The 17,224-nt window shown below is 35.2% G+C and overlaps 1 protein-coding gene and 1 long non-coding RNA gene across 3 annotated transcripts; both read right to left on the reverse strand.

Annotated features, from left to right (window-relative positions):
• Nucleotides 1-6,896: 6,896 nt before the first annotated feature.
• LOC132181611 (putative disease resistance protein RGA1) lies at nt 6,897-15,937 on the reverse strand. The gene is made up of 4 exons (XM_088512006.1): nt 15,632-15,937; nt 10,847-13,700; nt 7,040-7,221; nt 6,897-6,950 (listed from the first exon to the last, which is right to left on the reverse strand). Exons 1-4 carry the CDS (start codon nt 15,935-15,937, stop codon nt 6,897-6,899), a joined length of 3,396 nt encoding a protein of 1,131 aa, XP_088368132.1.
• LOC132182633 (uncharacterized) lies at nt 7,575-8,980 on the reverse strand. Of its 2 annotated transcripts, XR_015909520.1 has the most exons (4): nt 8,783-8,980; nt 8,647-8,701; nt 7,908-8,052; nt 7,575-7,716 (listed from the first exon to the last, which is right to left on the reverse strand). It is a non-coding gene; the product is annotated as an uncharacterized LOC132182633 (long non-coding RNA). The 2 variants fall into 2 exon arrangements; XR_015909519.1 differs by lacking the exons at nt 7,575-7,716; nt 7,908-8,052 and adding an exon at nt 8,446-8,474.
• Nucleotides 15,938-17,224: the final 1,287 nt, after the last annotated feature.

Raw genomic sequence — 17,224 nt, forward strand, 5'->3', positions numbered from 1 at the left:
GGAGTGTTTAAACAAGATAAAGTCCTAATGGGAGTAAGGTACTCATCAGACTCTAATCCTGAAAACCTATTAATCAACCTATTAATATCAATCTCAAATTTGGAAACGAACTCGAACTGAATTTTAGTACCAAATTTGACAGTAGAAACACCAATTTCATCAACAGAAAATGGATAAAGCAAAGAAAGAAAAGGCATACCAAGAATAACTTTTTCTTTCATGTTTTTGACAAGAACAGCAGAAGTATGAAAGCGAACATCATTTTGACAAACATGAATGTTACTGAGCTCATACTTGATATGCAACTTGTTTCCACTAGCAGAATTTAATCTTTGAGTGGAAGGTTCAAAATATTTTTTGGGAATAAAATCTTCTTGAATGCAATTCAAGTCAGAACCAGAATCAATTAAAGCAATAGCATCAAAAACATATTCATCAGAAATACGGATATGAATTTTTGAATACCATTTGGGAGGAACAACTTTAGAAATCATACTGATAACCTTAACCTCATCAGAGAGAGGTTTATGGGTGGATTCAGCCTCATCACCATGCTCAGAAATTTTAGTGTCTTCGTTACTGGAAGCACTTTCTGGAAAACATTTGTTAAGATTTAACAGCAGAAGCTGTTGTTGTAAATCTTTGTTTTCAGTTCTCACAGCTTACAGGTCAGTCTGCAATTTCACAATATCTTTCTTGATGTTACTGATCTCATGCTGCAATTCTGAGACAGTAAGCACTTTGTTTTTCGGGTTTGAAAAACGTTTCAAAGTGTCTTCAAGAGAGATCTTGGAGGTAGCTGGTTTTTCAAAATCTTTTAACATGAGTTTCTTAAGTTTTTTAAGATACTCTTCTTTTAACTCAGGATTATCAATTTTTGAAATCAAAGTTAAAAGCAAATCTTCTTGTTCTTCCGATTTGGACATCATTGAACAAGTTTTTGTGTTGCAGCAAGAACCGGCACAGTTCTCAAATTTATAACAATTTTCATAAACAGAAGAATCAGAATCCGAAGAGGATGGAAGATCATCATTAGAAGAATAATCAGAAAAACCATTGTTTTGGAAAATTCTGAAAATCTTTTGCTTTTCATCGTCCTTGATGTTTAAAGCATTAATCTCTTGTTTAATCTTTTTGGGAGGTTTAGGGCACTTGTCAGCATAGTGTCCTGCTTCTCCACAATTAAAACACTTATCTTTTGAAAAATATTTTTCAAATTTAGAGCTTTTACTCCGTTTGGGAGGTTTAGAAAATTTAGGTTTGTTAAATTTTCTTGTCTTAGCTCTGTTGTAATATGGAGGGGAAGATTTCGCAAAATCTTTTCTGGTTTTCTTCTTATGCTTCTTTGAAGGAGCAATAGGAGGTAAACCGAATTGTTCGCAGAAATTTCCCATTTCATACTTAGCTTTCTTGGCGTTCTTAAGCTGCTGTCGGATCATTTTTTGATCGATGCACATCTTAATACCAAGTTTTTTCACTGTGGAGAATAAATCTCCATAGGTTAATCTTTCAAAATCAATAAGACCAGTGTCAGTACTGATCAATTCATCTTTAACCTTGTGAGCAAATAATGAGGGTAATCCATCAATAAACTTTTCTTTCCAATAAGGTTTTTGGCTATCAGACCTCATCATAACACGGGAAAGAAAAACATCTTGATACCATCTATAATCAGACATAGTAGGGCATCGAAGATTGTTCAAATAATCAGAAATACGAGAAGTAATGTTGGAAGGAGTTCCAACAAAATTCTTGATAATTGTATAAATTAAGGTGTTAACACCATCAGGTTCACCCATGCCAACGTCCTCATTGAAAATGAGTATACCTTCTTCATCACACTTTACTGCTTTCCTGATTTGGTTTCTTCTGTCCTCAGTGAGATAATTATCCCACCAATTTCGAAGGGTACCAGAAAAACCAGTAGCAAGTAAATCCACAATATCAGTCTGGCTTTTACTGTGGTTTGAGATGTAGGCATTAGCAACCATGGCCATATGATTCATCTTGTTGAGCAGTTCTTGTTCAGACAAGCCATCAATGTTCCATTCATACAGCTTATCAGCAGAAACAGAAAATTGAGTTTGCAAAAACCTTTCCTCAAATTGTAAATCAGGAGGGGTAGGTTTTGGATAAAAATTCTTTGTCTGATTGAAAGTTCTAGATCCGTCAAAGATCCTTTGGAGTTTAGGCTCCATTTCAATCTTGCCAAAGTTTTGTTCAAGAACTTTGATGTCAGAATCTGTGGAATCAGCAGAGGATTCAGAATCAGATGAAAAAGCTTTTTCCATGGCAAAATTCTGACCAGAAGTACTGGCACGAGTCGTCTTTAACTCGGTCAGTTCTGCAAGCAATTTGTTCACTTTCTCAGTGTTCTTCTGAGAAGTGGTTTTTAAACCAGGAGATTTCTTTAAATCAGGGAGAGAAATCAAAGGTTTTTCAATCTTTGGGGGAACAGAGGAAGACTTTAAATCAGAGGAAGAAGAGGGAAGTTTTTCTTCAATCCGATCTAACTGCTGTCCTATGATGTGAATGGATTCGGAAATAAAATTGTTTTGCTCGATGATTCTCCTATCGTTAGTGATAGGGTCCTTATCATGAGTTTTGAAAGGGGAACACTTAATAACCATGTTGTTGACATTAAGAAGAGTAGTCTCAGTAGGAGGATGGGAAGATCTGATTTCAGATTTAAGATGGTTACACTACTTGGTTTCAATCTTCTTTTAAGATTCAATATTCTGTCAAAACTGTTGAACAGACCTTTCCGGTCACGGGTAATAATCAGACTATTACCTTGTTCAGCAAGCGTTTTGTTAACAATGCTCTTGCAAAGAAATTCAGATTTTTGCATGTTGGTTCTGTCCAAGTTGCAGTCAAATCTTTGACTCGACTCGGTATTAATGCATCTGTTTTGCTTTGTTTGCGTGATGCTCGTTTTTTTGATTTTAAAACAAGCATTATTGGTTTAATTCAGTCTTCATTATTTGGTGGCCCTGTCCACTTTGATGTTTTCCCAAACATGACTTTGAGTTTAACCGATGTTCATATTCTGAAAGCACTGACGCTGAATATTCTCACATCTGGTTATAATATGGAAGAAGGTAGCCATCCTGTTGCTATCATCTACCGTATTTATTACAAGTTGATGAAAACAAATCTTGATCCACGTGCTGTGATTAAGAATACTGGCGAATCGACTCTGTTGATTCAAAGTTCTACTCAGAATGCAAATATTAAAACTCCAAAAATGATTCGGTGGGCTGAGATTGAACTCCCCAACGAGTGGCTTTTGGAAGGTGTTGCAAAACCTTCTCGAGTAGTTAACGATGCCTCTAATCTTGATTACATCCAACAATACATGGATGGATCTGTTAAAATCAATTTTGCTGATTTGGGATATTCAAACAGAATTGAACGTCCCCTGTTGATTAACGAACGAAGGAATTCTTTTGCTGGTTCAACAACCTCGGAAGGGCTCCGTCGTAGAGATAAAGATGTCGATGAATCCCTTAACGATTCTCCTCATCTTCATCCCACAGTTAATCCTGGTTTGAAACTCAAAGGAATTTCCACTGATTCCCAAGTTTCATCTGCTTTTTATTCTACGAAAAATCATCCACTGACGGATGACGATCGTGGATCTCTTTCTCCCTCTGCTTCTGATTTTGTTGCTCCTATTCCTTCTGATTTTCCTCATCAGTGTAATGTTATCACTGCTCATATCAGAGATTTCTTCTCTGTCATTGATTGGCCTGCTTTGAACAAAGATTTTTCTTCAAAAGAAAATCGTGAGTTGCGGCATTCTTACCGTGCCAAATATTCCCAAAAGGAACGAGATCGTATCAAGGTCCAATGGGCCGAAGCTATGATCGAGTCCCAGACTCACATTTTGTTCTTTGATTTCCTCCAAAAACATTTTCCGGACGAAAATGATTTGAACGTTGTCAAAAAGAAGTTTGTCAGAGAGGATAAATCTGAAATCAGATCTTCCCATCCTCCTACTGAGACTACTCTTCTTAATGTCAACAACATGGTTATTAAGTGTTCCCCTTTCAAAACTCATGATAAGGACCCTATCACTAACGATAGGAGAATCATCGAGCAAAACAATTTTATTTCCGAATCCATTCACATCATAGGACAGCAGTTAGATCGGATTGAAGAAAAACTTCCCTCTTCTTCCTCTGATTTAAAGTCTTCCTCTGTTCCCCCAAAGATTGAAAAACCTTTGATTTCTCTCCCTGATTTAAAGAAATCTCCTGGTTTAAAAACCACTTCTCAGAAGAACACTGAGAAAGTGAACAAATTGCTTGCAGAACTGACCGAGTTAAAGACGACTCGTGCCTAGGACACTCATCCTAGGTACTCACTCACTGTGTAAACAGTCTCTGAATAAAGGCTTCTTCCTAGGACACTAGACTATCTGCACATACCCTTGGCCTAGCCCTTTGGTGAAACTATCCACAATAATACCACGTCAGAATTTTCTAACGTGTTTGTTTTAACACGTCAGAAAATTCTGACGTGGTACTATTCCCACGTCATAAAATTATTTTCTGACGTGGTAAAATTCCCACATCAGAACATTGCTGACGTGGCAACAAAATATTTACTGTAGCCACATCAGAAAATCCCATTTTTTTTGTAGTGGGAGTGTTTTGTATATATAATTAAAGACTTGTTTAAACAGCATCGTTTGGAATTGTGTATTGTCTTCTTCAGGACTGACCTAATTTTTGAAACAATCTGAAACCGTAAAACTGAAATTTTGAAAGTTTGAGAATCATTTGCCACTTACAGATGCAGGTAATGTCGATGCCCTCATGCTTCTGATGAGTAGTTGAGGGTGGGCATTTAGGATCTTCAAAAAAACAAATTACTGGAAGTAAGGGAAAAATAACCTGACGCTCAAAAAGCTCAACCACAGCGAAGGTTGCCACTAATTCTGTTAAAGACATTTACCCACTTCCGTTCAACAACTTCAATTTCAAAGCATTTGCTTATTTAATTGTACACAAGATGAGCAGAAATCCACAAGAAGTTCTAGTCACTATACTGTCTATACATAGATGTTGCACCTATTTACATCTCTGACCCTAAGATACCAACATAGAAATAGTTGAAAACAATCACATAAAAAACATAACAAAAGAAACACCCTTGCCTTACAAGTAACATGAACCAAAACCCTGGGTGTGTTCAATTTTAAGCAACTGGAGGGCGTAATACATGATCCTGTGATGTGTCAACTACAGCAGGTGCCATGAATTGCCATGTTGGGACAACCAATGAAAGGCATCAGCTTGAGCAGAAAATGTACCCAACATTGCAGAGGGATGAGGCAGGGAGCCTGGTTGAGCACTCATTGCTTTCACTTGCTCCTCCAACTTCTCTTTGCCCGCCTTGAGCCTCTGCTTCTCATTGCGAAGCTCATTCTTCTCAGCCTGCACAAGAAAAGGGAAAGCTAATATTATATCTTCGCATCCTTTTAAATGTTGAATAAGCAATGATGTGCAAATTTTTAAGGATAGACCATCAAGCGGTTCAATTTGCTTTTGCTTATCTCCACTATTAAGCCTATTGATGATGCAAGGCCATGTGTCAAGTCTCACCTATTAAGAAAAAATTTAAGTCTACCCGTGGAAGGGAAGTGTTACATCAATCAGGAAATGCAGCAACTAAGGCCATGTGTTAACAGAACAATTGAAGGGGTACAAAGTAATGCTGAAAGTTCAACTGTACAACCGATGTCTTTTGACTCTTTGGTCAAGTGTTAATTAATATCATGGAAAATTTTAGAAAAAAAGAAGTTGACGTACTGTCATAAATCATAATGTTCAAGATATATACCAATTATTTATAAAGATAAAAAGTAATTGCATGCAATTTTATAGGTTTCTTTTTGCTGAATTGAAAAGTTCAGAATTCACATATATGGAGAAGATGATATAATGAGGAAAACAAGACAACTTACAGAAAAATGAAATTAGTGGGTGATATGCAGATCTGAAAGTATCTCTATGTTAGTATTCAAAGCTCTGTTTTAATATATTCAAAGCTCCTGTTGCTTCCTGCATAGTCAGATAAAATAAAATCAACATTGTGCTTCTAATCCAAACAATGCTACCAAACACATTTTAAAAAACAAATATAGAAATCTGGATAAATGCCCAAATGATTATTGAGGGGGCACCACTTCCAGCTCTACCTCTTTCCCAGGGTTTCCTTTAAGAGTGAGAAAAAAAAAAAAAAAAAAAAAGCCTGCGCTTTAGACTCCTCCTTTCTTGGACTCAGTTGTGAAATGAGACTTTTTGAGTAAGGAGTGAGTTGAGTGAAAACAGCACGATATAAAGGCAAGTGGAAGTGGAAGCATGGAAACCAAGATGAAGAGGATGGAACAATTTGATTGATCACTACAAGCCCAATCCTGAACATGCTATTCCAGGAGTATTGTAGTTTCCAGGTTTGGTTTTCCAACCACAATATCGAGATGCCTTTTAAGAGATCAACAAAGCAGAAGAGGTGTCACATCGATCCTCAACGCAGTTTGGAGTGAAAAATCAAGTTCCAGTAGATTTTGCTTTTTTTTTTTTTTTTTTCATCTGAAATGTAAATTTCATCCATTCATTCAACAAAATCTACATTTGACACTGATAAAATCCTAACACAGTAATGCAAAATTTGTATTAAATTTTTGTCAAAATTTGGGATGGGGTTGACTTCCCTGATCTATTATTATAAGTCTTTTACCTAATACATGATGCTACCGTTCGTAGAAATTAAATTGCAAATGGAAACACAAGAAATATTTAAAAAAGGACAAGAAAACAATACTGGAAATGCCATTGAAGTGAAAGTTAGGAAACAAAATGTAAAAGTTAGAGCTTTGTACAAATCTAATTGTCGGCAAGGTTCGAAGAAGCGTCTATACGTAAAACCATCAATTGTTCCTGCATATGAAATCAAATATGATATATATCAAAAGCCTCATAGAGTAAAACGAAGAAGAAAATTACTGTCTAATTGAAGAATTAAAAACCTGATAAATTTGGCAAGTTTGGCTTGCATTCCACTCTATACGATTACCATCTCCGCCATTTTGAAAGTTTGGAACGTTAGCAATCTTTTGCCAATCCTCTCCCATTCTTTGTTCACATCGTTCCTCCAAGCGAGGACACTTCGCAATTATCAAACGACGTAAAGAGGTGAGGCAGTGCATACCTTCGGGCAGTGATATTAAATTCGAACAATTTATGATTCCAAGCTCCTAAAGTGAAGTGAGATCGCCTATCCACTCTGGCAAAGATGCCAAACTTGGATAGTCCATAATTTGAAGCCCTTGGAGAGTGGTAACATCTCTAAGCTCTCTTGGGAGAGAAACCAATTTGGAACATCTATTATAGATAGATGACCAAATCTTGTAGGTCCAAGGCATCCTGCGCCATCTTGATTCTCATTGCTGATAAGTTCCTTACAGCGAAGAATAGACAGATTTTCAAGTGAGGTGAGATGTTGAAAGAGGGGAGACGTGGATATTTGCATTTTACAACAATTGAGATCAATATGAGCACTGCACTAACAAGAGACACATAAACAGAGTGGATGGCTAACATGATCTTCAATTCCAGTCAGCAAAACAACTGATTTCACTTGAAGACAAGCAAGCATTCTCACTGCCTTTTGGGATTAAAATGCTTTCAAGTAAGTGGAAGAAACCTGAAAATGCAAAATACTTGTTAGGTGGAATTTAATGACAACTAGGATTTTTGATCATGTCTTTTAAGTTCTAAATGCTAATAAAAGTTGCTCAACAAATTGTAGGCAGAATAGTATTTATAAATTCAAAATAATATGGTTAATTGAATGTCCCATTTCACAGGCTCAGCATGCTTGCACCATTTACTCACCCGATCTTCCTCATCATGAAAGTGCTCTGTATAGTTTCATTGTTTTGAGTACAAGTGAGGCTAACATATCCCAGAATATTGTAGAAATCCCCCAATGATTCTCACATCCACTTCATCAATTGATGATTTTTTATGCAAGTCTCTGCTGACCATCAAAAAACCAAATAATAAACTCAACAATAACTCAATTTTCCAATGAAAACAGTAAAAAGGTAAAATCAATCCATCAACAATGACTCCAGTAACAATAATAATAAAAAGAATCTCTCTAAATATGCATTTGATTATGAGAATACTAAGAGTTATGCAAAAATTTTATTGAGTTTCTATGAAAATTTGGGATGGGTTTGACTTCCCTAGTCTATCATAAGTCTTTTATCCAATACCGATCACTGGCATTTAAACAAAGGATTTTTAAACACGTAGGGAGAGCGAGAGCAAGAGAGAGAGAGAGAGCATACTTCTGCGTCACTCTCTGCTGATTCCACATCAATGTTGAAATCAACAATAATATTGATGATTTCTACTAGTAATCCAAGTCTATCAGCTGTCTCTATATAAAGTAAGCTGTAAATTGGAGAGAAAAATGCATAATAAGACGATAGATCAATGCACCCATTCTGTGCAAACAATCATCAAACTTCATTCAAAGTATGACCTCCTCTTTGGTCCACAAGAGAAATATAAAAATGAAGAACAAATTATAAGCTAAAGGACAACTTAATCATAAGTAGCAAACCTCCTCTTAGATCCATCTTCCTTCACTTGTATCTGAGTTGCAATATCACATCAAGCTGCAGAACAAAGTCACAAACTTCAGTTCAACTTTGTAAAGTTACAAAAAAGCACATGAAATCGAAGTTGGTTAAGCTAACTAGATCATAGCCATGAAAACTCTGATTGATCCCCACTGTATTACAAATTATACTTTCTATTGAATAAGCCTCAACCATGGCACCACATGGAAAAAGAGGAGAATATTTGATCAATAAACAAAGGACTAATCAATGGAGCCAAACTTGAAACATCCTCTGAAGAAGATGGGAAAATATGATCAAAGAGTTGCTGCTCAAGCTGACAGACCTGCAATTTATGTCAGTTTTTATCAAAATTATGTAACTATCACATACTCCATTCAAAATCACAAAGTTATTCCCATTTTTCTTGTTCATCAAATATCAGAGGAACGCATAAAAATATAAATGGATTTCCAATACATATTATCTCATCAAGGGACATAAGGTATCATGCATTCAGAGTATAAGAATAAATCTTAAATCTACCCCATAATCATAAGATACCCAAATATTCCACATTAACAAAATGGATAATAACTCCTAATATTCAAACACTAGTTGTGCATGTCCAGATTTAAATATCAAGATCGTGCTTCTAATCCAAACAAAGCCATCAAACACATTTTAAAAATCATATAGAAATCTGGGAAAATACCTAAACAACTCTTGAGCCAAACTCCCAGCTCCCCACCTCTTTCCCAGGGTTTCCTTCAAAAGGGAAAAAAAAGAAGAGCTTCATTTTAAAGCTCCCTTATTGGCCTATGTTGTCAAATGATATTTTTTCGATCAAGGAAGGAGTGAGTTAAGTGAAAAGGACACAGTTCCAAGGCAAGAGGAAATGGAACATGGGACCAGGGGCAAAGACAAATAAAAGTTACAGGCCAGCACGTATAAGAGGAATTCTCTCTTTTTCGGCAATTGACATGGAGCACCCTTTTCACAAACGCCTCCTGATCCACTCCAAGGCTATTATCTACTGCTTCAAATTTCAGCACCTTATGATCTTTGAGAAGATAATTAAAAGACCAAGCCTTAAGATGATACTCCAGGGATCATATAGATTTTTCTTAATTTTTCCATCTGAAATTCCGGACTTCTCAACTTAATGCTTAGTTGCAGAGTGAAAAAGTTTCGAGTTGGCTCCAAATCTTAAATCCATGTATGCCAGTGCTTCAATTGTATCTGCATATGAAATCCAATAAATCAGAAATTCTATAAAATCATAAATCAGAAATGCTTCAATTGCTTCAATTGTTTCTGCAAGTGAAATAAGGAAGAAGGAATAGCATTTGACATTTTAACATTGGTATACGTATCACTAATACAATTCCACCATTAGATAAAAGAGAGAAACTCAATTATACCAAGTCTCTTTGAAGAAATGAATTTGTCTTATCCAAACAGATTGTAGAAATATCCACATGATTCCCACAACCCAATTCATGAATTGCTGCTTTCGATCAAAAAACAAAATAATAAATTCAACTATAACCCAAAAATTTTCAATGAAAATAATAAAAATGTAAAGTTTATCCATTCGTTCAATAGAATCTACATTTGACACTGAGAAAATCCTAACACAATAATGCAAATTTGTATTAAATTTTTGTGAAAATTTGGGATGGGATTGACTTCCCTCATCTATTGATTATAAGTCTTTTACCTAATACGTGATGCTACCGTTTGTAGAATTTAAATTTCAAATGGAAATGAAAGAAATGTTGAAAAACTGAAAGAAGAAAACAATACTGGAAATGCCATTGAAGTGAAAGATAGGAAAAAATACTGTAAATGTTCGAGCTTTGCTCAAATCTGATTGTCTCAAGAAGCGTCCATACGTGAAACTAAATGCTTCCTGCATATGAAATCAAATAAGATATATATCAAAAGCCTGACAGAGTAAAATAAAGAGGAACAACAAGAAGAAGAAAAATTATTGTCTAATTGGTGACTTAAAAACCTCAAGATATTGGCGAATTCGGCTTGCTATCCATTCTTCGAGATTGCCATCGCCGCCTTTACGAAAGTTTGGGACGTGAGCAATCTTTGGCCAATCCTCTCCCGTCCCTTGTTCACATCTTTCCTCCAAGCAAGGACACTCCGCAATTGTCAAATGACGTAAAGAGGTGAGGCGGCACATACCTTCAGGCAGTGATATTAACTTCGGACAATTTACGACTTCAAGCTCCTGAAGTGAAGTGAGATCGCTTATCCACTCCGGTAAAGACACCAAACTAGGGCAAACCATAATTTGAAGCCCTTGCAGAGTGGTAACATTTCTAAGCTCTCTTGGGAGAGAAACCAAATTTGGAACGCCAATGATAGATAGATGACCAAATCTTGTAGGTCCAAGGCCATGTGCGCCATCTTCATTCTCATTGCTGGTAAGTTCTTTGCAGCGAACAATAGTCAGATTTTCAAGTGAGGTGAGATATTGAAAGAGTGGAGAAATTGATATTCTCATTTTACGACAATCGAAAATCCCTAGGGTCTCAAGAGAAGTGAGGTTCTGCAGCCACTCTAGTGGCAAATATTCAAGTTGCTCTAATTCCAGAAGATAAAGATACTTCAATTTGGAGAGATCAGAAAGGGGAGAGGGAGAGGAGGGTGTTGTTAGAGACATCATAGGGCAATTCTTTATACATAAAAAAGAAAGGGAAGGAAATGAAGGGAATAATGGAAGATGATCTGTTTCCCTCGTCTTTCGCCATCCCCTCAACTTTGGCAAATCACCAAGTCTGAGAATTTCGAGGGGAGAAGAGGACATGTCACTACCATCATTGCTTATGTACTCCAGCTCACTTAAGTAATTAAGAAAAAGACGCTTGAGAAAAGGGAATCGGTCCAATGGTGGGATATGTTGAAGCCATTTACAATCCGATATTTTAATACAAGTCAAATTTGAGAGTGAGGACACCCAACTTGATAACCTCACACCTGCATACCCAACTATAGATAAAAATTTCAAATTTAGGTGTGGCCGAAGGCTTTGCAACAATTGTTCATCATTTGCGATTGCCTTATCACTTTCATCACTAGGTTCTGGGTCCCACTCTAACATCAACCACTGAAGATGTCGCTTCCTCTCCAAGTTTCCAGCCTTTGCTTTTAATGGAGAATATCTCGAGTGCTCTAAACCCCTGATCCATAAGTCTCCTCTCAACTCATCTAAACCATCCAGCTCTCCTAGCCCACCCTTTGGCTTGGAAAGAAAACTTTTTTTCTTCCCTAAAATGTATAGCGACAATTTTTGGAGAGCAATCAATTTTCCCAGTCCATAAGGCATATGAGTCAAGCTATCACACCCTTCTAGCCCAAGATGCCTAAGGCAGATTAAGTTTCTAGTCTCTTCTGGCAATTCTTTAAGCCCACGACAAAACTCAAGTCTTAGTGTTTGCAAATTCTGCAATTTAGTTATAGAAGCAGGGAGTAGTTTGATATCTTCATTCCTAGACAGATCTAGAAATCTTAAATGTTGTAACTTGCCAATGGAATTCGGCACTTTATGAATACTCGACCGACTCAAATTCAAAGCACGTAAGCATTTAAAACTTGAAATAAGTGTATTAGAGATTGGTTTATTCAACTCAAGTACCGAATTGTTCAAGTTAAGCAAATCATCAAATCTTGGAAGTATTGGAATGCGTAGAAGAAGTGTTCTTATTTTGTTAGGCTTGGGCAAAAGAGCAGGAATATCCGGTAATGAATCTGAAGAATGAAATGCCACATGACGAGTTCTTCCAACTACTTTTTCTCTATCTGGATATAAAATTGTGCACTCCTCACTTGCTACTAACTGTGCAAGATCATGAATAAGGTCATGCATTTTGCACTTTCCTATTTCACCAACTATATCTCTTTGTACGTCTTGGAAAAACGACCTCCAAAGCAAATCCATAAAATATTCGCGACCAATATCTTCAAGATGTCTATTTCCATATGATGAATGAAGAAAGCCTTGAGCTATCCATAACTGAATCAACACCTCCATTTCAATTTCATAATCTTTTGGAAACAACGAACAAAAGGCAAAACATCGCTTCAAGTGTGATGGGAGATGATCATAACTCAACTTAAGTATTGGAAAAATATCATTTTCTTGTTGAGTTATTTTGTAAAGTTCATGGTTTTTAAAGTACAACCAATCATCTTCTAAATTTTTGAAATATAATAGACTCCCAATGCTCCTTATAGCAAGAGGAACTTGTGCACACTTTTGAATAATCTCCCTTCCAATTTCTACTAGCTTTGGATTATTTGGCTCTTCCCCGTCTTTGAATGCCATTTTCTTAAATAAATTCCAAGAACTGTTTTCAGATAAACCTCTCAAAGAATATGGTGAAACTGTACCTGTAATCTCTGCAACCTTTTCGCTACGTGTAGTAATCAAAACTTTGCTTCCTCTTAGGCCACCCACTAACAACTTTTCTAAGTTGGACCATGTACCACGATTCTCATTCCACACATCGTCTAAAACAAGTAAATATCGCTTCCCATCAATTTTTGCTCGAAGCTCACTTTGCAATGGATCCATCTCAAGGCTTTTAGGTCTCTCCTTAGTCGCAGATTCTATGAGCTTTACAATGATAGCTTTCACATCAAAAGGATCAGAGACACATGCCCACATCCTCAGGTCAAAATGTCTTCGAACCTCCTCGTCGTTGTACACATACTGCGCAAGCGTCGTCTTTCCTTGTCCACCAATCCCAACTATGGGAATTATGGAAACATTCTTCTCATTCATATTGGGATCGAATAATAGATTTTTAATAGACTCCTTATCATCCTCTCTCCCAATGACATCTTCCCCATGTACAAATGAGTGTGTATCTTGTCTTTGCATATGCTCAAACTGTGTCGCTGTGGTGTGCTCATTGAAGCCAAATTTGATCCTATCAGTTACAATTTCATCCAATCTCGCCCTAATTGCCTTGATCCTATGACCCATTTTAAAGCCATATACAAGCTGATTCGATTTGGAAAAGAAGATGTGTACCTGTAATACTCCCAAATATTTAGTATGGTCCATTTCGAAAAGTTAAACATTGTTTGGGCTATATGTGTAACTAAGGAAAATATGAAGGTCATGTTTGTAATTGTTGTAAGTTTAAGTTAGAGTTTTTATTTTTGGTTGTTTTACAACCACCCATTCCAATCCGTTCGTTGTGATAGTTTTAGAATTCCCCTACCATTGAATAGTTGGGTTTATAATGGGGGCCAATAATTTATGTAACTTTTTATAGACGCCATTTGCTCCTTAGAAAGATGTCGCAACTTAATTAACCATACATTTTTTGCATATGGTTAGTACTCTTACAAATGAGACTGTTTTAGGTAAGACTCTATTTATAGCAGTTGTAAGGATAAAGAAAACAGACAAAACAATGGAATATAAAAGCATCTATATATGTCAAAATGATACATGAAAACATTGTTACTGTAACACCCCATATTTGATATAAGTTAGTACGAGTTTTGGCCCAATGTCTTGGGCTTTAGATATACGAACCAATGTTATTGGCCCTAGTGAACTTAATAAAAAGTGGAACAAAGACCCTAAAAGAGATTATAAGAGATAATTAATTTCTTAACCTAATGGACTAATCCATGGCATAGTCTTATCCCTAATGATGGGCATAATTTAATGTTTCATTCATAATTTTGTAAGATGATAGTTTATAACCAGAAAGCTATTTAAGTCTATGTGTACAAGATGTGTTGATCTTTTTGGAAGAAAATATTGTCCTTTAAAAATGACGTTTATAATGATGTTCATTCATGAAATAGACATAGGATCTAATACCTAAAGCCAAAAACCAGAAACTTTTATCGCCAAAAACCTCTTTTCAATGGCTCATTTGAGTGGTAAAAAACTTCTAAACATAACCCTCAAGTGGTGTTAAGACTATATCAAGAAAATAAGTAATTTCTCATATATGGCATCAAGAAGAGCTTTGGGTTAAATCTGGAAGTTAAACTTTCAGTCCATGGCATGTTTGGTTGGGAATTTGATCCAAATTTCGTCAAGTTAAAAACCTTAGATACATGTGTTGTGGCCCAATGGACCAAGTGACCAAAGTGTAGTGCTCTAATTTAGGTCCATTTAGTGAGTTGTGGGCCTTATCTGGATTACCTAGTTAGGAGGAGGTTCAAATGGGCCATTTCTTACCCAAGCCCCCATAAAAACAATTTTGAGATTTTTGGAAGAAAACTAAACCACTTTTTTAGTGAAATTTCAAGATTAACCCTACTTTCGTTTATTTATTCAAAAGTTATGAAAATATTAATAGAATGAGCTCCTAGAATATGATACATTTTAAGGAAAAAGAAAACTTTATGTTCGGACCAAGGTACAAAAAGGAAATAAACATTAAAAATATTTTTTAATAAAGAGAAAAGAAAAGAAACTTTAGGGTTAAGCTTTTAACTTATTTCTAAGAATAAAACATCTCTAATAATAGAGGGAAGGTTTGAAAGGTCAAGTAACTTAGGAACGAATTTTAATCACGATTTACGTGCCTAGTATAGGGATAATTTAGTTAAACCTTACTGTTCAAGTTTTAATAGTTGTCGCCTAACTTTTAGTATAGTATTGACTGTCGAGGTAACTTGTACTCTTTGCCACTTCTAAATGCATGTCAATTTAAGTGATTATTGCTTTTATATATATATATATATATATATATATATATATATATAAGCAATAATTGGGTTTATGATGAAATTATCTTGAGATTAGAATTTCCATACCGTTCAATAGTTGGGTTTAACATTATAATGAACAAATTGTTGTTGTTGTTAAGAAATTTTAAACTACGTAAAATGATATATATTTGCTTTGGCTTGTGTTGTGATAAATATTTATATGCAGGTCTGGGAATGCTTTAGTGACAGACAACATCATGTGCACATTAATGAAGAATTTACCTGTTTTGCCATCTTCTTATCCCGTGTCATCAGTTGTCGGCGTAAAAGTTGAGTGGAGTAGTCATCCAGCAAGTCATCGGCGTCGTACATGGCATCCTTGAGCTTTCGAAGCCAATCTTTGATCACATGGTTATGGGCCTGCTTCTCCTCCGAGTCCAAAAGCACAGCTTGGATGATGGAAACGGTGTCCCCGAGCTTTCGAAACTCATTTTTGAAACCCCATAACACTCCAATCTCTTGGAGCGCAAGAGAACCCAAACTCCTAATGATGCTCCCAGCAGTGTCGTAGAGAATTATTTCAGCCATTTGTGGGTTGTGGGTGGTGAGTCAAGTAAACCGATCTTGAGGGAATTATTGATGATGCAGAGGTGTATGGGATATATTATTGATGATTCAGAAGTGCATCATTGACTTGACGTTCAAACTTTAAAGGGAGTCCATTAGATATGATGTGGCCATGCGCATGTGCGGCTCAAATTTCACTTCTTAAATCTTCTTATTGTCTCGCGGAATCAATTTCCAAAGGTCATGATCAATAATGGGTAGCTCATAGCTATGTGGTCTTAGATGCATGAATAAGAAAGTATTTCATTAAAAAAAAAAAAAAAAAAAAGTATTTCATTAACAAAGAATTTTGATATATTATAATTAAGTTATTACGGAATTTACAATGTCTCTTCTAAACTTTTAATTCAAATAGTATCTTCTCTAAAATATTAAAAAAAAAAAAAACTCTACAAATTTTTTAATAAGATAAAAATATTCTTATAAATTCAAAATAAAAAAAAAAACAAATTCTTTTTATTGTTTTTTTTTCATATTTTAAAATTTGGCTACCCCTTTTTTTTCTTATAATTTTAGTTATAATTTTTTTTCTTAAAAAAAAATGGTTTTATTTTATTAAGGGCAATTTCATCACGGGGAAACATTAATTAACAATTTTTGTAATTCAAAAGGTACATTGTCCTAATTAATTAAAGTTTGAAAGATATTGAAGAGAACTGATTTATCAAGTGCTCACAGAAAAAAAAAAAAAACAAAAAAAACAAAAAACAAAAAAAAAGATTTCTCAAGAAGACAAAAATAGTCCTATAAATTTTTAAAAAAATTAATTTAAAAGAAAACAAAAATTTTTAATGCTCTTTATTTTATATTTTTAAATTTAGCCACTTTTTATATGTTTTTTAATTTTTTTTATTTTATTAAAAGTATTTTCATCATTGATAATTTGTCATAATTTAAGAGGTACGTTGAAAATTTGAGAGAATAATGAAGAAACTGACTAAGCCATTTGTCGTTGGTAGCACATCTCATTCAGAGGTGTTGGAGCGTTGAAGGAAGATGTGTTTGCTTTAATTATTGATAGGTGTGGGTGTGTGTGTTTGTCTAAATATTTTTGTTCTTTAAAATTTTAACTTTTTTAAGTAAACGTTAAATAATTAAATAATTAAAAGCTATATATTGCTCCCTATTATCATTTCTCTTTTTAGAAAGAAAGTATCTTTATAGCATCTAAAATATAACAATTTAGGTCATCTGAGATTTATCGATTAATTAAAGCTTCCACATTCAAAATTTACTTGTTGAAAATCT

Source organism: Corylus avellana (genome assembly GCF_965113065.1).
Source record: "Corylus avellana chromosome 5 unlocalized genomic scaffold, dhCorAvel1.hap1.2 SUPER_5_unloc_1, whole genome shotgun sequence".
In the NCBI taxonomy this organism is placed as follows: Eukaryota; Viridiplantae; Streptophyta; class Magnoliopsida; order Fagales; family Betulaceae; genus Corylus; species Corylus avellana.

Coding starts and splice junctions, on each gene's coding strand:
- LOC132181611 (XM_088512006.1), bottom strand. CDS start 15,937: ATGGCTGAAATAATTCTCTACGACACTGCTGGGAGCATCATTAGGAGT. Junction 13,701..15,631: donor ATAAGAAGATGGCAAAACAG/GTAAATTCTTCA, acceptor GGAGTATTACAG/GTACACATCTTCTTTTCCAA. Junction 7,222..10,846: donor GTTAATATCACTGCCTGAAG/GTATGTGCCGCC, acceptor CACTGCCCGAAG/GTATGCACTGCCTCACCTCT.